Source organism: Ochotona princeps, chromosome 4, assembly GCF_030435755.1.
Source record: "Ochotona princeps isolate mOchPri1 chromosome 4, mOchPri1.hap1, whole genome shotgun sequence".
Taxonomy (NCBI): Eukaryota; Metazoa; Chordata; class Mammalia; order Lagomorpha; family Ochotonidae; genus Ochotona; species Ochotona princeps.
This window is the reverse complement of record NC_080835.1, coordinates 51,722,021-51,744,352: the sequence shown is the minus strand read 5'-3', so window position 1 is coordinate 51,744,352 and position 22,332 is coordinate 51,722,021. Positions and strand designations below refer to the sequence as shown.

At 51.6% G+C, this 22,332-nt stretch overlaps 3 protein-coding genes across 8 annotated transcripts in view; 1 reads left to right on the top strand and 2 right to left on the bottom strand.

Annotated features, from left to right (window-relative positions):
• The first annotated feature begins 1,098 nt into the window (after positions 1-1,098).
• Positions 1,099-5,187, top strand: ART1 (ADP-ribosyltransferase 1). Its single transcript, XM_004590053.2, has 4 exons — positions 1,099-1,161; positions 1,321-2,101; positions 3,090-3,131; positions 5,102-5,187. The coding sequence occupies exons 1-4, from the start codon at positions 1,099-1,101 to the stop codon at positions 5,185-5,187; spliced, it is 972 nt and encodes a 323-aa protein (XP_004590110.2).
• A 1,202-nt stretch (positions 5,188-6,389) lies between these two features.
• CHRNA10 (cholinergic receptor nicotinic alpha 10 subunit) lies at positions 6,390-10,336 on the bottom strand. Its single transcript, XM_004589931.2, has 5 exons — positions 10,170-10,336; positions 8,736-8,881; positions 8,210-8,364; positions 7,419-7,951; positions 6,390-6,917 (listed from the first exon to the last, which is right to left on the bottom strand). The coding sequence occupies exons 1-5, from the start codon at positions 10,228-10,230 to the stop codon at positions 6,460-6,462; spliced, it is 1,353 nt and encodes a 450-aa protein (XP_004589988.2). The 5' UTR covers positions 10,231-10,336; the 3' UTR covers positions 6,390-6,459.
• Positions 10,337-14,997: 4,661 nt separating this feature from the next.
• NUP98 (nucleoporin 98 and 96 precursor) overlaps positions 14,998-22,332 on the bottom strand; it is a 103,592-nt gene continuing 96,257 nt past the window's right edge. For all 6 annotated transcript variants that reach the window (XM_058663486.1, XM_058663489.1, XM_058663487.1 and 3 more), the window contains 5 exons: positions 21,471-21,692; positions 19,513-19,754; positions 18,931-19,085; positions 16,403-16,514; positions 14,998-16,276 (listed from right to left, as the gene is read on the bottom strand). In XM_058663486.1, coding sequence (XP_058519469.1) covers positions 16,059-16,276; positions 16,403-16,514; positions 18,931-19,085; positions 19,513-19,754; positions 21,471-21,692 — 949 coding nt within the window. In that variant the 3' untranslated portion in view covers positions 14,998-16,058. The remainder of the gene's footprint in view (positions 16,277-16,402; positions 16,515-18,930; positions 19,086-19,512; positions 19,755-21,470; positions 21,693-22,332) is intronic.

The following is a 22,332-nucleotide window of genomic DNA, read 5'->3' as shown; positions in this document are numbered from 1 at the left end:
CCTGGCTGCAGTCCTGCCTGGCCCCAGCACTTGCCAACTTGGGTGGGAATGAATCAGTGACTCTGCCTTTCAAATAAAGCAAACATATATAAATCCCTTTCAAAACAAAAGTGGGAGCAGACTGTAGGGAGAACAAGAAGGACTTGATGATTCGTGCTCCCGGGCCCCTGCTTGAGAAGTAGATATGACTGTAATAACGCAGAGCTGGCAGCAGCAGCAACCCTGACACAGAACCCTTCAGATCCCAGCGCCACCCAAGACCACGACACAGGAAGCCCTCCCCTTGGAGCCAGCCCCATGCCCGAGCAGGAGGCCATTACCCCCACTTCTCTGCACTAAGGTGTCTGTCTCCCTGGCCTGGGAGGCCACAGCACACCACAGAGCCTGGGAGGCCCTGTGGACCCCAGGTCCTGCTTGCCTGGCCCCAGATCCAGCTGCAGCCCCCCTGGCTGACTGCTCTGTCCCTGTCCCTGTCCCCACTGCAGCGTGCAGTGAGGTGTCTTCATGACACATCACTCACTCCTTCCATCCTCACAAAGCCTGCTCTCCCAGACTCTGGCCCTTCCCTCTCCCAGTCCTACTGCTTAGTCTCCTCTCAGCCTGTAAGATCTTATTCACACGTCACCTTCATTCCTTCCAGCAAGACAGGTCCTCTGGCCCTGGTGACATCCTCTGTCATAGAGAGGAAGTGAAACAGATGAGGTGACAGGCATGCTTGTTAGAGTGTACACTGGGGCCAGCGCTGCAGCATGGCAAGTTCACCGCTGGAATCCTGTGTAGGCATGGGTTCCAGTTGCTCCACCTACAATCCACCTGCTTTCCTGGGAAAGCAGCAGAGGATGGCCCAAGTGCTGGGGCCCTGTTATCCACATGGGATTCCTGGTTGAAACTCCTGGCTTCAGCCTGGCCTAGCACTGGCTCTTGTAAGCTATATGGGAAGCGAACCTGCAGGTAGAAGATTTCTCTTTCACTCTTTCCAATAAATAATCTTAAACAAACAAACAAACAAAACAACCTTACATGTTAACACTGTAATGTTCCAGATGAGGAAAGTGAGATTGACGAGGAGACAGCAGCTTGCCCAGGGTCACCTCCGACATGCGAGTGCCCGCCAAGGTGTCTCTGTTGTTCCTGTGTGTGGGTCTCCTGGCGGCCCCTCAGGTAAGGCGTCCTCTGTCAGCCCCATCCCCGCAGGGAGTTGAACTCTCAGCTCCAGAACCCTGAGAGGAGGGGCAGAGGGACACCTCTCCCTCTGACACCTTCTCTGGGAGCACCTGGCCAGCTGTGGTCCCGGCACTCCTGCCACTCTTTCCCCTGCAGGTTCAGAGCCATCCCATCACACGCCGAGACCTCTTGGCTCAAGAGACCCCGCTGGACATGGCCCCGGCCTCCTTTGATGACCAGTACGCCGGCTGCGTGGCGGCCATGACCGCTGTCCTCCCGGACCTCAACCTTACAGAGTTCCAAGCCAACAAGGTGTACGCAGATGGCTGGATGCTGGCAAGCAGTCAGTGGCAGGAGCGCCGGGCCTGGGGACCCGAGTGGGGTCTCAGCGCCACAAGGCTGCCCCCGCTGCCCGCGGGCTTCCGGGACGAGCATGGGGTGGCCCTGCTGGCCTACACAGCCAACAGTCCCCTGCACAGGGAGTTTAACGCAGCGGTGAGGGAAGCAGGCCGCTCCCGCACCCACTACCTCCAGCACTTCTCCTTCAAGACCCTGCATTTCCTGCTGACCGAGGCCTTGCAGCTGCTGGGCAGGGACCAGCGGCCACCCAAGTGCTACCAGGTGTTCCGGGGCGTGCATGGCCTGCGCTTCCGGCCGGCAGGGCCCGGGGCCACTGTCAGGCTCGGGGGCTTTGCCTCCGCCTCCCTGAAGAACCTAGCGGCCCAGCAGTTTGGCGAGGACACCTTCTTCGGCATTTGGACCTGCCTCGGGACCCCTATCCAGGGTTACTCCTTCTTCCCTGGGGAGGAGGAGGTGCTGATTCCCCCCTTTGAGACCTTCCAGGTGATCAACGCCAGTAGACCAGCCCAGGGGCCTGCCCGCATCTACCTCCGGGCCGTGGGCAAGCGCAGCACATACAACTGCGAGTACATTAAAGGTGAGCGGCCCCACAGAATGGCTTTTTCCCATCCTCGAGGGGCTTTGGTAAATACAAGCCCCTATCCCTTGCGTCCAAGTGACAATTATATAAACACCAGTAACAAATGCCAGTGGGCAGGGCCCTGTCTAAGGGGACAGTGCATTTCCTATCCTCTGAGGGATGGATTCAAGTCAGGGCTGGCGTCCTGCTCTTGGGGGGCTTCAGAGAGCTTACTGACCAACGCCGGGATCCCCTGGTCGTGGGAGGGGCAGCTATCCCTGTGGGTTGGCAGGGAATGAATTTTTGGCTGCAGTGCTCACATCCCACCACTGCCAGACACAAGTACAGCTCCCAGCCCAGTTCCCAGGAGGTGCATACTGAGGAGATGAAGTGGACACTGTGAGACCCAGGCTGCAGGGTTGGCAGCAGGAGGTTGGCAGGGACTGTTGCCGCTGGGCAGCATCCTGAGCATACAGGGGTGAATGGAAGGTGAGGAACACACACAGAGCACAAGGACTGGGAGAGGCTGAGTGGGTCCAAAAGACCGAGTTACAGGCCAAGGGGCATGAGTGTTGTGGAGTGGGACCCTGGCTTTGAGAGCTGGCTCCCTTTCTGGCCCAGCGGCTCCCAAGTCAAGTTAGGGAGGGCCCCCCAAAAGGGAACAGAATTAGAGCAAGTTAGGACTTGGCTGCCATAACTCTGATCTCCCTTCTTAGGGAGAACCACTGTAGCTTTCTGGTGTATTTTAAAGGACAGAGACACACACAGAACTCCTGTGCAAACCCGCCTGGCTAGGCCAGGCCACAGCTAGGAAGCCAGAACTTGGTCCCAGTTCCCCAGGTGTGACAAGGACCTAAACACTGCAGCCTCCACCTGCTGCCCACCAGGTGTACCTCAACAGGCAGCTGGAATTAGGGACTTGAGTCCGGGCCTTGCCAGCAGCACCCTGACTGCCCTTCCACATGTCACTGTGGGGCCTTGATGTGTTCCTGTTTCTTCCCTACAGAGAAGCAGTGCAAGTCCAGGCCCTGCCCCCTGGACAATGCAGGTAAAGCCCCTGTGGGTCACTCTCAGGGATGAGCGGGCTGGCCTGGGGTGGGACTCTTCCCCTGGGGTTCCTTAGGAAGGAGACCACCTCCTGCATCAGACCACTGGGGGTGACTGATCTGTCACTTCAGAAAGTCCGTGTAAAGCACAACCACAACGTGTTGATTTTGGCGCAAAATATTGCATCCAAGTGACAATTATATAAACACCGTGTTGATTTTGGTGCAAAATATTGAAATTTCCAGGAGTGAGCATTTAGCTTAGCAATTGAAACACCACACTGGAGCTCCCAACTCCAGTGTCCCGGTGATGCACACCCTGAGAGGGAGCTGGTGATAGCTCAGGTCACTGAGTTCCCAGCACGTTTATGGGTGGCCTGGATGGAGGGGCTTTGTCCAACCCTGGCTGCTGCAGGCATGTGGGCAGCAAATCAGTACATGGCAGCGCTCCTGCTTCCTTACTTCTACTCTCCCTCTGCCTCTTAAATTAAAGACTTATTTATTTGAAAGGCAGAGAGAGGGAGAGAGATCTTGCATCTGCTAGTCCACTCCCCCAGATGACTGCAACAGCCAGGTCTGAACCAGGTCAAACCTAGAAACCAGGAACTCCATTCAGGTCTCCCAGGTGTGTGGCAGGGACTCAAGTACCTGAGTACATTAGCAGGCAGCTGTATTAGAAGCAGGGTAGCTTAACAACAACAACAACAAAAAACAGAGTAGCTGAGACTCAATCCTCACATGGGATTGAGTTAGGATTAAGTGTTCCAAGCTGTGGTTTAACCTGCTGCACTGCAGTGCTCACCCCTTAAGTGTTTTAAAAGTGAAATCCATGTGTATTTTTTCCATAATACACATTTTCCACCTATGAAAAAATTACATCAAAATAGCCCCATATTTTAATTCAATTGTCTGAAGTTTCCTCACATGTGTACAGGTGGTGGTGGTCGGGGGGATTAACACACCTGCTTTCCAGCCCAGGTCAGTCCTTCCCTCCCAGGGGCAGGCCACTGCCAGGCCTCAGAGCACCCCAAGGCATGGGGGTGGCCTTCTCCTGCAGTTCACAGCTACTGCCCTCAGCACCACCCCAGCCCCATGGGCTCTGGCAACCCACCCATGCTTGGTCTGGGCCTCAGTTTCTCCCTCTGAAGGAACAGAAGATCCCCACGTCCCTTTCTGCTGAGATTTTTCTCCTCCCTGGGACACTTGCTGGTCTGGGTGGAGAATGGTCATTCGCACAGCTACTCCTCCAGCTGAGGGCCCTGCCTCTCTTCCCCTCACCTCATCCTGGGAGTCCTGGGAGCAGCCAGCAAGCAGAAAGGCTGTGCCGCTCCAGCTGTGTGCCCTCCACTCCTCCTGATAGAAGCCTGGGTGCCAGTCACTCTGAACACTTGCAGTGGTGCAGGTTCGTCTTCCACCTTGTTCTCCCAAGGATGGAACCAAGAGAAGGAGCCATCTCCCTTGGCCACACAGCCTGGCTGGGCTCCAGCTGAACCCTATGCCTAGAGGACCCTCTCCCCCTCCTGTCATTTTCTCCTCAGAGCACAAGAGTCAGTTGGGAAGAGGTAGGACAGGACCACGACTCTCATGATGTAGGACATTGAGATCCAGAGGCAGAAAGGCCTTGCCGGGGGTGACAGGCTGCGCGAGGGCTACGGCTAGGACCAGAAGTCAGGTCTCTGAGTTCCGATGAAGTTATCCCAGGTACTGGGAAAGTCTAGGATTCCCCCATTTGCTCCTCATTCTGCCCAGCACCTCTCTTACCTGAGGAGCTGAGTTCAGGCTCAAGGAGGTTACACTCACCCCTCTGTCCACATCCCACCCACCTTGTAGTGTCCCACAGCAGGTGCCAGGGAAGGACGGTGGCTCCCATGCAGTTTTTGTCTCAGTCATGTTCTGGGCACCTCCTTGTTTGCTCATGTCCTCTCTCTTGGCTACTGAATCAACAAGTCAATCTCCACCTTTCTCTCTGCAGCCACGGGTCAGCAGCCCCTCTCCACGGTCTGGTCCCTGCTGCTGCTGCTCTGGTCCACTGTGGTGGGAAATGCTGGCCTCCTGTGACCTGCCACACATTAGATGGCCCTGCCTGCTGTCCCTGCCCACCCTGAGGATGCTAGCCATGTGGACACACCCATCTGCAGGGAGCTCCAACTCTCTCTCTGGAAGCTGCCTGGCCTGTGCGTCAAAAAATAAGTGAGATTCTGGGGGCAGAACCTCACCCAGAGCTCCAGGGGAGAACTTAGAATGATGTAGGGGTTGGGTGCTCTGCAGGCTTCAACCCGTTTCTGGGGTAGCTGGGGATCTGGAGAGCCCTTGGTTGTGGTCCAGCTGTTATTATTTAAATGTACCATATGTCCCTCTGGAAAGTCCCATCACCCTCCCAGGGGCCCCCCGCCCTCTCCCAGCTGCCTGGGTGAGGGACACGACCTCTGAGATCCCATGGTCCCTGGGCGCTTCGCCTGTCTGAGTCTTTCTCCCATGGCCAACCGCGAGCCCTCTGGGGGTAAGGATTGAGTGTGAGACACAGATGTGTGAATCAGGAATGGGGTGGGGGAAGAACACCCCCTGGGAGGGGCTACTCCTGTCCAGCCCCGACCGTGGACCCTTTCAGGTGCTCAGCATGCCCTTGTGGAGGAGTGAGGGAGTGGGGTGGACTGGAGCCAGCCCGGGGCCCCCAGGGCAGGAGATGGCAGAGAGAACCTCACATTCTCCCGGGGTCTCAGTATCACCAACACAGACACTTTTTCTGCTCCCATCCACAAGTCCCCAGGTCCTGTGTCTAAACAGACAAACCTGGATCAGCAACGTGCACCACCACTGGCCCCAAAGTGGGGAGAGGATACGGTGCAGGTGCAGGGTACATGTCTCCTTTATTTTGAGTTGGAGCTTTCAGCATCCTTGTCTTTCTGGCCTCCTGCTTTCTAAACCAGACTGTCTCCCCCACCCCCAAGCAGCACAAGCAGGACAGGCAGGACTGAAACCCTATTCCAGCAGCCACTGGAGAAGTAAGGAAGTTCAGTAGGGGTGGTTATGCTTCTTGTACAACAAACTGCCCCCTCCCTGCCAAGCCTCTGCCCCTCCAAGGCTGGGCTTGTGTCCTGGTCCATCCCGGAGTCCCTCCTCTTTGGGCACCATAGAGGCACATAGAAGCAAATGCTCCCGTGGGCCGGGGGTTGTGGAGCCTGCAGCACTGGTCAGCAGGAGCAGCAGCGAGAGGCTGCTGGCCTTCTGGGGGCCCACTACCACCCGCTGCCACCCAGCTGCCTCCACACTGTCTGGAGGGGCTGCAGTTGCAGGCAGGCCCCATCCCTGGCCAGCCCCACCCCCTAGCCTTCACAGGGCCTGCACCAGCACCAAGAGGCTCATGACCAAGGCCATGCAGAAGAAGATGCCCAGGAAGAAGCGGTCCATCACACGGGCCAGGCGCTTCCAGTCCTCGCGGCGCCGCTGGGCAGCCCGATGGCTGCGGAACGTGCTGGCAATTGTGGACACATGGTTCAGCAGGGCTTCCTGGCGGCACAGACACCGTGGCTCCCGGCAAGGGCCTGCCAGGGGGCCGGCCCCTCTTTCAGGTGGCCGGGGACTCGGGGGTGACTCTGGTGTCCTGGATTTCCCACAGGGTTCCCCTCGTTCCCGCACACACAGGCCTCGTGCCAGATGTCCTAGGAGGAGGACTCGCGCCCAGGCTGGCACTGGGCGGGCACTGGGCCCGCAGTAATGCAGGTTCATGATGAGGATGGTGAGCGCCGTGGAGAAGGTGACCATGGTCATAGTGGCCATGTAGTACTTGCCTGCAGGAGACAGAGCCTGTGGGTGCTCAGAACAACACCCTGCGGAGCAAGCCCAGGCTGCCCATCTGCCTCTCTGCACAAACAGGAGCATGGAAGCCGGAAGGTGGCAAGGGCCAAGGTCTCGGCACCCCAATTTCTTACAGGTGCAGTCTCAGGAACTGCCTGTCTGTCGCTGCTGGAGGCTGCTTCGGCACCCAGCCCACCAGAGTCCCACTCTGCAACCCTTACCCTGCCCGTTTCCTCACAACTGGCATAAACGAGACCATCGACCTCTCCACAGATTTTGGTAGTGTTTACCCGGGGCCGGCGCAGTGCAGTGGTTTGTGCAGCAGGCTGAGCCTACCGAGCTAATAAACAGTGCCCAGGAGCTGGCCCGGTGTGTGGGCAGCACTCAGTACCTTTTGCACCGGGTTGGGAGGGGTGTTGTTGCTGGAAGGGGTCCTTCCTGCTCCTGCCCCCCCACCCCCCGCCTCCACTCCCTGCTCCCTTTAGGGCACTTACCGATGAGCGGCACACTCTCAGCCGGGGGCATACTCTCGGCCAGGATGAGCTGAAAGACGGTGAGTGCCAGCAGCACTGTGACGCCCAGGGACACCTTCTCGCCCGAGTCTGCGGGCAGGTGGAAGGCGAGCGGCGCCAGCAGTGAAATGAGCACGCAGGGCAGCAGTAGGTTGCACACGTAGGCGGCGGCCCGGCGGCGCAGCAGCAGCGTGAAGGTCACGTCCGGGTAGGGCTCGGAGCAGCAGCCGTAGGTGAGCACGCGCCGCCGCGCCGGCATGCCCAGCACGCGCCACTCGACGTTCTCCACAAAGTCAGCCAGGCTGGCGGCGGCGCCGCGCGGCCGCACGTCCAGCTGGTGGCCGCCGTGCGTCCACGAGCCGAACGTCAGGCCGCAGCGCTGCGCGTCGAACGGGAAGGCGGCCACGTCCACACGGCACGAGCTGCGCGTGATGGCCGGCGCGTCCCAGCGCACGGCGCCGTCGTGCCGCAGCACCACGTTGGTGCTGGCTGACGCCGGCTGCTGCGCGTCTGCCCTGTGGGCAGGCGGGGTGGTCACTGTGGTGGTCCCCCGCCCCCACCGCCAGAGACGCGACCCCGGAAGTCACTCCAAGTAGCTGAGGGGGTGGGCATGGTCAGGGAGGAAGGGGTGTGCCCGACTGACTTGGGGCGGTCTGCCCTGGAAAACCAGGAAGGGACGCATTCAAGGGTTCCAGGGGTGGGCCTCAGGCCCACCTGGCGAATAAAAGGGCAACACTAGCGCGGCCGAGGGGAGGGGCCCAGACTGGCTGTACTTGTTATAGAGGACGATGTCCGGTCGCCACACGAGACTGCTGGGGATGCGGATGGTGTCCAGGCCACCGTAGGCATCCGGGTCCCAGCGTAGGTAGGCGTCTGTCCACTCCTGCCGGATCCATAGGTACAGGGTCAGCACCTGGTTCCGCTCGTCCTGGTGAGGGACCGGGAGTGGGCACAGAGAGGGGCACATTTACCTACCCCTCCCCCCAACCTCGCATCCGTGCACACTCACCCGCAGCACTCTGGTCAGTACCTACAGACCAGACTTGCCCACCCAGGCCCGACCTTGCCAAGTGACTGGTGGATTTTTCTTTCTCTCGGCCTGTTTTTTTTTTTTCAGAAGATACAAGGGGTGATAGATAATCCCCACTTAGCAGGGACTCAGTGCAAGTGTGCAACAACTTGGGCATCCAGCAGTTAGTAGCTGTCGCTGCTGTTAATTTTTTTTAAGAAAACACTGAATCTAAAGGCAGAGAGAGGGATTCCCTGACACTCCACAGCCGCGTGACCGCCACAGCATACCATGTCGATGATCTGAGACAGTGTCACCTCAAGAGTCACGTTCAGAGTCTGGTCTGTGTCTGCCACGGGTCTCAAGGCACTCGTGTAGTTGGCAAAGAGGTCCCGGAACAGCTTGTGAGCCAGCCTGCCCGCAGCTCCCAGGCACGCTAGAGAGTCAGCAAGAGGACGTGTCCACCTGTGACCGCCGTCTAGAGGCGTCTGCTCAGGCCTCCCACCCTCACAGGGAGGGGCCCTGTCATCTGCTGCACTGTTGCACAGCCTTCTGGATGGTGCTCCCGGGGCCTGTCCCCCTACCCCTCCTGGAGGTCAAGGTCAGAGTGAACTGGCACTGTGTTCTACAGCAAGTCTGGCTGGCTACGTCCCATATTCCTCTAGGATTCTGCCTCCTCTGCTACAACCCTTCCCTCTACTGGGGCCTGCTGAACCTTACTGCCCGGCCGTCTCAGAGATCTCCAGCCTGCTCCAGTTCCCCATTTGCAACATTAGTTGCTTTGTTCAAAGCTTCTGGGACCATGTAACTGTCCTTTCTTGGGAAAACACCTTCCCTCCACGCAAGGCTTTCATCACAGAGCTTCCTGTGTGGTCCTGAAGACCACACTTCCTGTGGTCTTCAAAACTGCTCCCCAAATCCTTTCCTTGGCTCTCTCCTTCCCCTTTGGCCCCGACCTGCCTGGAGCTTCAGGCTTGTATACATACACCACAGTGCACTCCTTAAGTTCTCACAGGCACCTTACACTGTTGCCTCCTGCTCTGAAACCTGCTTCTCTTTAAAATGTTCATTTACTGATTCTCAGTTTATTTGAAAGGCAGTGACAGAGGGAGGGAGGGAGGGAGAGAAAGTGGGAGAGAGACAGAGTTGTCCAGCCCTGGTTCACTGCCCAAATGCCTACACCACAGCCAGGCGCCCTGATGTTCACCTGAGTCTCTCTTGAGCCGTAGAATGCTGACAGTAGCAGGCAGTAGCCTAACCCACAGCACCACAACTCCAGCCCCAACTAAGCACCTCTTGGCGTGCTCTTTTCCTCATGGCTCAGACTGCTTCTCTTGTTTGCACTACAGCAGCAGCAGCCTCCTCACTGTCCCCGTCTCAGCTCACCCCCTCCTACCACTCGCCGTGCTTCCCATAGATAAGCCTTCATGCGCACACATCTGACCAGGCCAGCAATGCTGTCTCCATTGGCTGCTGCAAGAAAACCTGGGCCTGGCACTCAAGGCCCCTCTGGCTTTTCCAGCCCTTTCTCTGGATGCTGTCCCCTCAACAGCTCTCATTCTAGCATTCAAGTCTCCTTTCCCCTTTTGGAGCACTCCATTCACCCACACCCTGCAGACAGGAGTTTGTTCTCAACATAGGAACTAAAAGTAGAGATGTGGGGAGGCCAGAGACAGCAGCGACAGCAGGCCAGGCCAGGCCAGGGCTGCTACTGACCATCCTACCTGTAGGGAGGAGCAGCAGGAGCAGGAGTGCTAGGCTGCGGTGGTGGCGCTCAGGCCCCATGGCCCTGCCACAGCAAGAGGTGGGCAGGTCCCCGGGTGTTGGGAGGTCTCCTGGCTGGGCCTAGAGTGACAGCAGGCCCAGTTGGCAGGGATGGCTTGCACAGGATCTGTAAGTCAAATATGCAACCGAGACATCCTCGTGGACCCAGCCACCCACTGGGGAGCCCTGTGGTCCCCCCTCTGGCTGTCTGACTTCCCTCTCTGTCACTGACCTTGGAGTTCAGTATCTAGTCCTTGTCCCCAGCCCCATCCCATTACTGTCGCGACTTCCTTTTTTGTTCTGTCTTGCTCTCTACATCTCTCTCACCTTCCTCTCTGCCCGCCTCTTTTTCCTCTCTCCTCTTGCTTCTCTATCAGGTCCGCCTTCACTTCCTTGCTCCTTTCTCAAACCTGGCTCGCAGGTGAACCTGGGGTGGCCTTAGCTGTGCAGGGGGCAGGGACTCTCCGAGGGGCCGGGGTCCCTCCCCATTACCCTTTGCACGGGCTTACTGACAGCATGGACTCCTGTGCCCATGGCAACGGAGCAACTGAAACAGACAGCTCAGGCTACCGAGCCTGAATTATTTAAATTCTGTAACACAGCAGATTCTTTAACAGCAGCTCTGCTCCGGCTGCTACTAGGGGCTCTGGGAGAACAGGGCTGCAGGGCTCGGAGCCTATGTATGACAGAGGCCTTGGGGTAAGAGGGTCAGAGCCTGCTGACGCTGAGGACACTGAGTGTCTTCTCAGCTCTGCCACTATGGCCTGGGTTCTGGAGGCTCCCTCTGGAGTCTGGTAGTTCCCTCCAGTGTGGGACTGAACAGGGAGTCTGTGCCAAGCAGGCTCTCCTCTCCACCTAGTGGTTGAGCCTGAGTCTGACGGTCTTACAGTGAGGCCCTGTATTACGACAGCAATACAGGGTAATAGCGAAAGCAGACTTTATACAGTCTCAGCTGTTTTCTGAGCTGTTGGACCTAAGCAAACTACTGTAATTCTCTGGGTTTCAGTTGTCTGAATCCAGACAGTGGGATCGGTATTGCTTACTCTGGAAGTGGTTACATTTAAGTGGACTAACCCTTGAGTCATGTAATTCACCAAAATAAAATCATGAGGCATGTGGGTCTTCTACAAGGGCGCGGGGTTTCAAGGTGCTGGACCGTCTTCTACTGCTTTTCTGAGGCCACAAGTGGGGAGCTGAATGGGAAGTGGAGCAGCCAGGACACAAACTGGTGCCCATATGGGATCCTGGCACATGCAAGGCCAGGATTTAGCCATTGAGCCATCACATCAGTCCTGGCCCCTAAATATGTATTCTTTCACTTTATTTGAAAGGCAGAGATCTTCCATCTGCTGGTTCACTTCTTAAATGCCTGTCACTAGCAAGGCCTGAAACTCTCATTTAGGTCTCCCATGTGGGAGGCAGATACCAAACTACTTGAGTCATCATCACACTGGCAGCCAAATCTGGAGTGGAGCAGTTGGGACTTGAAGCGATGCCCAGATGGTATGCCAGCATCACAGGCAGTAGCTCTACTGATTGTCCCACCACACTGGCTCCCAGCAATGACCTTCTAAATACCAAAAGCCCAATCCATAATCATGTATCCCAGCCATTCCACTTTGAGGTATATGCTCAAGACAATGGGAACATATGTACACAGAAAAACTGGTACATGAGTGGCCACACCAGCGGTTACAAAGTGGAAACAATACAAGCAATACAAATTTCCTTCAACTGACGAATGTACAATCTGTAAAATGGAAAGTTACTTGGTCATAAAAAGGAGCACAGTATTAATACATGGTATCACATGGACAAACCTTGAAATATCAAATGCTAAGAAATCAGTCACAGAAAAACATATTCTATAATTGTATAGTTATGTTAAATGTTGGAAAAACAGTATGAGCAGAGAAAAGACTGTTCAGGGAACAAGGAGGGGTTTGCAATTACAGAGTTAAGAATTGTTTATGTGATGGAACTCTATCATACTATGATTGTGTGGTGGTTTTATTAGTAAAAATGCACAAATAGAGCCAACGGCAGGTATCTGGCGTAGTGATAAAATGCCAGTTAAGATGCACCATGTTGTGCCAAGTGTGATGGCCTAGTGGATAAATCCTTGCCTTGCATCTGCTGGGATCCCATATGGGCACCAGTTCATGTCCCAGCTTCTCCACTTCCCATCTAGCTCCCTGCTTGTGGCTTGGGAAAGCAGTGGAGGACGGCTCAAGGCTTTGGGACCCTGCATCCTTATGGGAGACCCGGAAAAGCCTCTGGTTTCTGGCAATGCAGACATTTGGGGAGTGGATCAGTGGACGTAAGCTCTCTGTCGTCTCTGTAAACCCACCTTTCCCACCTTTCCAAATAAATAAGGCACCATGGTTCTCCATTAGAGAACCTCGGTACAAGTTCTAGAGCTGCTGATTCTAGCTTCCTTGCAGTAGTAAGTTAGATCCCTTCCACCTGCACAGGAGAGGACAGCTAGATTAAGCTCCTGGTTTCTGCCTTTGCCCTGACCCAGCTGGGCCCTGGTATGTATTTGGAGTCAACCAGCAAATGGGAATTCTGTCTCCCTCTCATAACTGTTTTACAAAGAATGGTTTTCCTACATTAAAAAAAATTATTTAAAAGACACAGCAACAGAAAGGAAGTAAGTATGGGAGGGAGAGTACAAGTATAAGCCAGAGTCAGAGATCTGCCATCCACTGGTACTTCCCCAAATGGCTGCAACGATTGAATATGGACCAGATTGGAACAGAAGCCAGAAACTCCATCCAGGCCTGCCATCTGGGTGGAGGAAACCATTATCTATGCCTGCCCAGCGGTATTAGCAGCAAAGTGGAGCAGCAGAGACTCAACAGCCAGGGTTGGGCCAGACTGAAGACAAAAACCCAAAACTCAATTTATATTTCCATGAGTGGCAGAGATCCGAGTTCTTGACATGTTGCCTCCCAAAGTTCACTGGCAGGGAGATGGGATTGGGAGAGCTCAAATCTAGAAACTGCTATGAGATGTGGGTGTTCCAAGCAATGCACCACACATCCACTCTAAGACTAAGTGTGCCCTAAGAGGAAATACTGCCCATATTCACACGTCAGCACTGCTAAATGCTAACTCGGCCCTCCCCAATTTATTTATTTGAGAGGCAGAATTAAAGACATAGAGGATCTTCCAAATGGTCATGATGGCCAGAGCTGGGCTGGTCAGAAGCTAGGAGCTTCTTCAAGGTCTCCCACAGTGCAGGGGGCTCAAAAACTTGGGCCATCTTTGCTGGCTTCCAGGAACATCAGCAAGGAGCTGGGACTTGAATCAGCACCCTCATGGCTCCACACGAACCATTTTCATAGCACGCCCTGGGAAAAACACTTCTCGCAAGGGAAGCAGGCTGGGAATTCATTAGAAACCCAGCAATGCTCTTTGATGCAATCATTCCAGTTCACACAATGAGTCAGCAATCGAGGGGAGCTCGGCAGCCGAGGAACCTTTATCTTCTAGGGCCCGAGGATAATAGAAGCTCCAGCCACAGGGAAGACTTACATGTTCTCATCTAAATTCCTAATGTTCCAAAAGTCTTTGGCTTCATCCCCACTGGGCATGTGATCACATCTTCAATTTAAAAAACCAAAATAAGATCGAAATGGTTCTCATGTTTGCTTATTTGATTTTTCTCAAGAAACAGTCTATGCGAAGCAGAGTGGGGATCATTATCCCTTTACACAAAGGAATTCACATTTAAAAATGTGTGACCTAAATTATAAAAATAAAGCTAGAGGGCCAGGCGGCGTGGCCTAGCAGCTAAAGTCCTCGCCTTGAACGCCCCGGGATCCCATATGGGCGCTGGTTCTAGTCCCGGCAGCTCCACTTCCCATCCAGCCCCCTGCTTGTGGCCTGGGAAAGCAGTTGAGGACGGCCCAATGCATTGGGACCCTGCACCTGCGTGGGAGACCCGGAAGAGGTTCCAGGTTCCCGGATTCAGATTGGCTCAGCACTGGCCGTTGCGGCTCACTTGGGGAGTGAATCATCGGACGGAAGATCTTCCTCTCTGTCTCTCCTCCTCTGTGTATATTTGACTGTAATAAAATGAATAAATCTTAAAAAAAAAAAATAAAGCTAGAACCATGGCCTAACAAGCTAACCTTGTCTGTAGTACCAGCTTCCCATATGGGTACTGGTTTGTCTCCTAACTGCTCCACTTCCTGATCCAGCTCCATTTACGGCCTGGGAAAGCAGCAGAGAAAGGCCCCGGTCCTTGGGTCCCTGCATTCCCTGCATCCACCATGGCAGACCCACAGGAAGTTTCTGGTTCCCAGCTTTGGACCGACCCACCTTGGGCTGTTCCGGCGATTTGGAGAGTAAACTGGCAGACGGAGGATCTCTGTGTCTCTCCCTCTGTTAACTCTTTCCAAATAAAATAGCTAACAATAAGAGAAAAAACCACCAACAGAAGTACAAGGAGGCTTTGGATAATAAACTTATTCTATTGGGAAATTTGAATCTTTGGGAATCCATATGCTTACATATATAGATAGCAGTCAGCTTTAACCTATCACCAACTCCTTCATCTTAGAAATCTAGTCTTTGAGGAGGTCTCTACCTCAGTTTAGCACCAATCTAATGCTGCTTATCAATGGATAAAACAAGCCAAGCAAACAAGGCCACCATCAAGATCCTGAGGGCAAGAACACTGAAAAACACAAAATGAAAGCCAATACCAGCAGTGCTATAAACATTTCATTTTATTAAGAAAGTAGCTTCAGAAAAAGAAAATAATCTAGATAATTTATTTATATATATATATTTTTTAATAAAAACCTTTACATAATCTTCATGCATAAAGACCCAGGGGTAGCCATACCGTGTGCAACAGCTCCCACAGCAGCTGTTTCAGGCCCCTCCCTGGGGTTCCTCAGCTGGGAACAGTGTAGCCAAGGTCTTCTGCCTGCCTCTAAAGCCCAGCTCTTTGCCAGCCTCACTGATGGTTTTTTTTTTAGGAAAGTAGATAGAGGGTGGGAAATGCTTTGGGTCTAGAATGGGAAGGCCAAAAGGGGTTAACTCAACCTGCCACATTTTATCTTCAGGCAAATCCAGACAGGAGTCCCACCAAGATGACTGACTCCAAGGGTCCAAACCGAGTTCTGAAAGCTTCTCATTGACATGTGAAATGTGAACAAGGACTTCCGCTCATGGTTGTAGGGAAAGTACGGTGTTGATGGACATCCGAGGCAAGAACAAGCCTCAAAGATCATCTATCCATGGTGGGCAGCCACTTCTACTGTGTAAGTGTTGAAGAGACCCTTGTTTCCTCTGTTCAACCTTCTTGATCCTAAATGGCAGTGTTAACTGACCCATCTATTTGAGACAGATTCATTGTGGATAGTTCCCCTATTGAGGAAGGGTAGTCCGGATCAACACAGCTGTCTCACTGCTTGTCACTTGTGAAGAGTTGTGGTATAAATGGGCTGGGGCAGGAACAGGTGGCAGGTCAGCATGGAGAATCACGATTCAGAATGCTAGAGGTGGAAAACGATTCCATATTTGTTTTTTTTGGAGGTGGGGGATTCTGCCAGAAGAGCTTTATTGACCATTTTCAAAAAGAAAAACAAATTGTATGGTCTTACAGAATGGTAAGAGGAGGCTTGCCTCCTTTTTCTGGGTTCCAGAAGCCCTTATGTACGTTCGGTATTAAGAAAAGCCCTGAAAAACTGAAGAATGCTGCATGGGGCAGCAAGGAGGGAGGGTGGTTCTGCAGTCACCCTGGAGAATGGCAAATGTTGCCCATCAGAACAGTGTTGAGGATTCTGGGGAGCCTGAATGACCCCATGAAGGCCGTGGGAGGGTCCCAGGTCTCACTGGCTCCCAACAGTCAGTTCTCGCAGATAGGACTGTGTGAGGCTGCGAAGTTCCTCCAAGGCATAGTCCTCAGGCATGGGCAGGCGGCCGATGTGGGGAGCCAACAGACGCAAAGGAACTCTCTGAGGGTCTGGCGTTGAGTCAGAAGCGGCATCAGGGGCATGCTGCAAGCTCAGTACCACCCGCAGTAAGTTGGCGACACATTTGGCCATATCTGAAGAAAAAACGTGGAGTGTTCACTGAGTCTGGGGTGTTGGGGAAAGGTGGGCGCAGGAGGTGGTGGGCTGTAGGCATCCTCAGGACAGGAAGCAGGCAGGAAGCAGGGAGGTTAGAGGCTTACCTGACTGAGCAAGGCGATCCTTGGCATTGTAACACTGGATTTGCTCTATCCGGTTGCAGAGCGAAGTTACTTTGGTGTGTAATTGTTCCAGCTCATAACCCGAGAAATCCACCTACAAGGATGTAGAGAACACAATGTTTTTTTCATTATTTCATCCCAATCCACAGACCCTGCATAGAAAACCCTGGGACAACGGGGGGGTGAGGAGTAGAAAGCGTCTTGGCAGGGCTATGCTACCAGCACATAGCCTGGCTGTTGAGGGCCAGGCACTCAGCAGGAACTGACAGGAGCAATGTAATGGGGTAGAACCTTGCACTCAGTCTCTAGATCATTCATGAACATCTAAATAAATTTGGGCTAAAAGAGATGGTATGACTTCTTAAAAGCACATAGGTCCTATGTGATATAGCCCAAACTAGAATTTAAATTTCCTGCATCCAAGTTCACAGTCCTTTTTAAAACACAGAATCTTCTCAACTCTATGTACTGTGAGTTAAAAAAAGTTATTTTAGTTTTATTTTCAAGGTAGAGAAATAGGGGAGGGGAAGGGTGAGAGAGACAGAGAGAGTGCGTGCGTGCTAATCTTCCACTTGCTGATTAACTATGCAAATAGTCAAAATAGTTTGGGATAGGTCAGGCTGAAACCTCAAACTAGGAACACCACCTGTGACTATCATAAATACGGAAGGGATCCACGTATTTAGGCCATTTTCCCAGGTTACCAGCAGAGAGCTGGATGGGAAGGGGAACAGTAGGGACTCAAACCAGTACTCTAATATGGTATAGTATTGTAGGTAGTGGCTTAACCCACTATGCTACTCTGCATATAATATTTTCCTTTTAAGATTTATTTATTTTTATTGCAAAGTCAGATATACATAGAGGAGGAGAGATAGAGAGGAAGATCTTCCATCCGATGATTCACTCCCCAAGTGAGCCGCAACAGCTGGTACTGCGCCGATCCGAAGCCAGCAGCCAGGAACTTCCTCCAGGTCTCCCACATGGGTGCAGGGTCCCAAGGCTTTGGGCCGTCCTTGACTGCTTTCCCAGGCCACAGGCAGGGAGCTGGATGGGAAGTGGAGCTGCCGGGATTAGAACTGGCACCCATATGGGATCCCAGCGGGTTCAAGGTGAGGATTTTAGCTGCTAGGCCACCAAACCAGGTCCTAAAGATTTATTTTTATTGGCAAGTCAACTGAGAGAAGAAGAGACAGAAAGATCTTCTGAGTGCTGGTTGACTCTCCAGGTGGCCACAATAGCTGGAGCTGAATCGACCTAAAGCCAGGAGCCAGGAGCTTCTTCTGGGTCTCTCATGCGGACGCAGGCTATGGGCTGTTCTCGACTGTTTTCCCAGATCACAAGCAGGGAGCTGGATGGGAAGTGGAGCAGCTGGGATAGGAACCGGAACCCATAAGATACTGGCAGACAATGTTTATAAAGCATTTAGTATATGTGAGGAAGTGCATTAAGCACATTTTGTGGGCCAGTGTTGTCATGTATTGAGTAAAGTTGCCTCCTGCGACAGTCAGTACCCCATTAGCACTGGTTGGTCATGGTGCTCTACTTCTGATGCAGTTCACTGCTGACGGTCCAATGCATGGGACCCTGCCATCCATACATGAGACCTAGAGGAAGCTCCTGACTCTTGGATTTGCCCTCACCCACCTGTGGCCAAATTTGGAGAGAGAACCAGCAGATGGAAAAAGAAGAAAAAAAAAGATGGAAAAAGAAGATAGAAGAAAGATAGATTAGAAGAAGATAGAAGAGAGAAGACGACAACGAAAAAGACGACGAAGAAGAAAACAGCTGGCATATAGGACGCTGGTGTTGAAGGTGGAGGATTGATGTGTAAGCCATGGAACTGACCCCGAAATTGCTTTCTATGTTATGTGCAAATAACCGAGACTGACACAAGACATTTCATGAAGACTTAAAAAACCTATACTTTGTGCCCAGTGCAATAACCTAGTGGCTAAAGTCCTTGCATGTGCCGGGATTCCCCTAAGGGCACCGGTTCTAATCCTGGCTGCCCCGCTTCCCATCCAGCTCCCTGCGTGTGGCCTGGGAAAGCAGGTGAGGACAGTCCAAAGACTTGGGACCCTGCACCCGCGTGTGGGAGACCAGGAAGAGGCTCCTGGCTTCAGATTAGCTTAGCTCTGGCCATTGTGGCACTTTAGGGAGTGAACCAGCACATGGAAGATCTTCTTCTCTGTGTCTTCTCCTCTCTGAATATTTGGCTTTGCAATAAAAAAAATGTGAAACACTGTATGAATTCATCTTGATCTGATATTACTTTTTTCTCTCATCTCTGAGTTTCTAATTCAAAGTAAGTCTGGAAAAGGGAAGACTGCAAGGGTCAGGAATGCCTACTGCGCACATTAGTTATCAATAAATTATCCTCATCCTATCTTGAAGGACAGCGTTTTGTCCACCAATCAATTTTCAAGTATATACAAGGTGTTTTAACATCTCTGAAGCATTAAGGATCTGAAAATAGGAAAAACTAGACATCCAAGGAAGTCAGGTACCTGTTGTATACGGTGGAGCATTTCAATGACCTGAATATAATCCAAGTAAACAAGCCCGGATGTTTCCCAGTCCTGAATTAGGCTGCTGCGTTCTGGAGGTGCCAGATCTTCCAAGAACCCCTTCAGGTAGTCATAGTTTTCATTAATGATAGCATCTGAAAAAAACAAAGTATTGAGCAACATGTCTGTATAAATGCACTGTTCCCAAAAGAACAGAAAAAGTGATAGAAATATAAGATAGGAATGAAGATACAATGCTGGGCAAAACTTGAGAATTCAGGCATTCTGAAATTTTGCAAAGGAAAATGTGACGAATTTCTAGCTTCAGGTCCCAAGCAGATTATTTTTGGTAGTGTTGTAAAACCAGTGTACATCAAGTATGTTTCCAGAAAGTAGTAACAATCATTCTGTTCCCTATCCTGGGCAGGCCTCTTCTTCAGATTTGATCTGTGGAATCAAAATTCTATGGTTTGATTCAGGCTGCTGTGTCTGTACCGCATGTTACCCAGGCCTGACTCATCATGGGTGTTCAGACACTGGAAGAATGTGGGTTATCACCCTGATGGCGGCCGCAGCACTCACCAGAAGCTAAGTGTCTGACGACGATTTTGTGGCAACGATTCCAGTGGCCAGCTTTAAATAAGTAGAGGGCCTCCAAGTGCTTGTCAGATTCCATGTGCGCTCTCACTGCTTTGGCCTCATGAATCCACTCAGCAGGCACACAAAGCTTCTGGGTAAGGAAAGACTCCTTAGCCCAAGATTCAGGCGTTTCCACCAGCTGGCAATGCCGGGTAAGCAGCTCTCGGACAGCCTTCTCGCGCATGCTATAGGAAGAGGGAAGTTTGAAATAGCTCTGTTCTGAATCATGCAGAAGGCTCTCAAGATGATTTAGCTTGAAACCTGGGCCAGTCTCTCCAACTGCAGGTTTTGATCCCTAGTGGATCACCTGAAGGTTGACCACTTCCTAACAAAGGCTTTGCTCAGTTGAGATCGCTTCCTTATTCTATTTGGTACCTTCCCTGTCGCCACTGAGAAGGAGCTTCCCTTTCTCCCTCAGCTTGTTCATGTAAACACGGCAGTTTCTAAAGCGAAGGACTCTACCAAGTTTTTGTTTCTTTTCTCAAACCATAGGCATTCCTATTTCAGTCTCTTCACATCTACATGAAAGCCCTGGTCTGGGTCAAAAGGACTACTAATTTCAATTTCATATTAAAATTATCTCCCACACCTTAGTCTCTTTTTGGAAATCCAATGCTATTCAAATACTCTCAAAAACCGTCTCCTTTTTAATACTCCTTTTCAGGAAACAGGATCTACTTCCCCATATCCATCTCTGAAACATTAGTCATCCTACCAGCCAGCAGTTTTACCATGAAAAATCTTCCATTAGTATGTTTTAATAAACTCAAAGCAATGCTCTGGAGTTATTTCACTTCCTCTAAGTGGAAAGTGCAAATAAAATATGCTTAAAGGGAAGGCTGTGCCAGAGGCTTTCTGTTTTTTTTTTATACCTTCTACTCCTTTAACTATACAACTAGCCGACAGAAGGAGCTAACAGGTCATGCATAAAAACACACGGTGGATGCAGAACTGAAGCAGGTGCGATTCTATACCATTACAGCAATGCAGCACTAATTAAGAGCAGAAACTTTTAGTAAGTTGGAAAAGTCATTCTGCCATTTACTAGCGGTATACCCTTCTGCAAGTTAATCTCTGTGTACTGGATTGCTTATCCATAACAAGAGATTGTAAGAGTTTATGTTTATCTCCCTGGTTCACTGTGGCATAAACTGAGCTTAATTATTATGACTATCATGAACAAAACCCAAAACCCAAAACCCTCTACCTTATCTTATTCAACCATACTAGAAACACCATTTGTCTTTCGTACACCTGAGCACAAAGGTGAGTTGGTAAGCACAGTGCTGGTGGTGGCAAGAGATGGCCAGAGACCAAGCAATGCTATGTTGCCCTAGTAAAGAATGTATTTCATTTCCACTTTATTCCCTATTCCAATTTTATACATTTTCTCTAGAAAGACTTTCCCTCATCCTGGAAGTTCACAAAGATCTCTTTTCCCTTGTGAGACCACTGAGATGCCTTGTGATAATTTTAGCCTCACTTTAAAAACAAAAACAAAAACAACAAAACCATCTCCATCTCCTGACTCAAATGCAGTCTGAGAACAAGGAGCTGGTGCACCTTCTTCACTCTTACCCCTCCCTCCATGGACACACTCTCACCACTCCCCCTTCAATTTCATTCCTACCACTGGCCCACATGGGTCAACAATCTTTATCCCTTCATCTTTGTAATGAACATTAAAAAAAAAAAAAAAAAAAAAAAAAAAAATAGTTTCACTTTTAATTGGTTTACATGCATACAGATGATATAGGTTAAGAGTTTAACTTTCTTGATGTTTAATATACGGTTCAATTTAACAAACATTCTAAGCAATTATTGCTGAACTAAATTCTAAAAGACCTTTTGCCCTTTGTCTATAGTGCTAGACATATGCAGTGGGGTCAGCAAATTCTTACCTTGAGTTCTCAATATGCAGGAGGACAAAGATGGCCCACTCCCAGAGCCCTTCGCTTTCCAGTTGGCCTGCATAACTGACCTGTAGCACACCCTCACACTGCTCGGAGAGATGGGTATAATTAAGCGCCCGCAGCACCTCCCACAGATGCCAGCTTAGGCGGTAGTCCAAAGGATCTGCTGTTATGCTTCGAGGCTCCAATAGCTGGTTGAGATCATAATGTCTGCAAAAGAGAAATGTTTTAAGAGTTAACATTACCAGGTAGTAGTGCTGAGACAAACAGTTTAAGCCATGGTGTGCAATACCAGCATCCCATTTAGGTACTGGTTTGAGTCCTGACTGCTCTAATTCCAATCCAACTCTACTAACAGGCCTGGTAAAGCAGTGGAAGACAGATGAGATGGTTTAAGTGTCTGGGCTGTCACCCATGTCAGAGATTCCAAAGAAATTCCTGGTTTCAAGATGCACATGAAGCATATGCCAGTCCATAGGAACCTGCAGAGGACACCTGGTACCATAACAGAGGACGGAGGACAGAACAAATCAATCAATGCCCCAGCCATGTGCTGGCAAGGAAAATCTGGGCAAACAGAGACTCTAAGGTGGACTATGTCAGCCAGTGGATTCTGAAGAGATTTTATCATGCATCATCAGATTGGCAGCAATTCAGAACTGCTGAGCTATGAAAACCACTTGAGCAGTGCCCTCGGAGCATGCCCCAGGTTGGGGACCCTGGGACGGGTGGGAGGTTGGGTGGGGCTTCTTCCTTTATCCCAGATACAGGGGAAAAAAAGAGACAGAGAGAATGTGGAAACAATGATCTTACTTTCCTAAAGCCCTTGACCCTTTGTGCCCTAATCAAC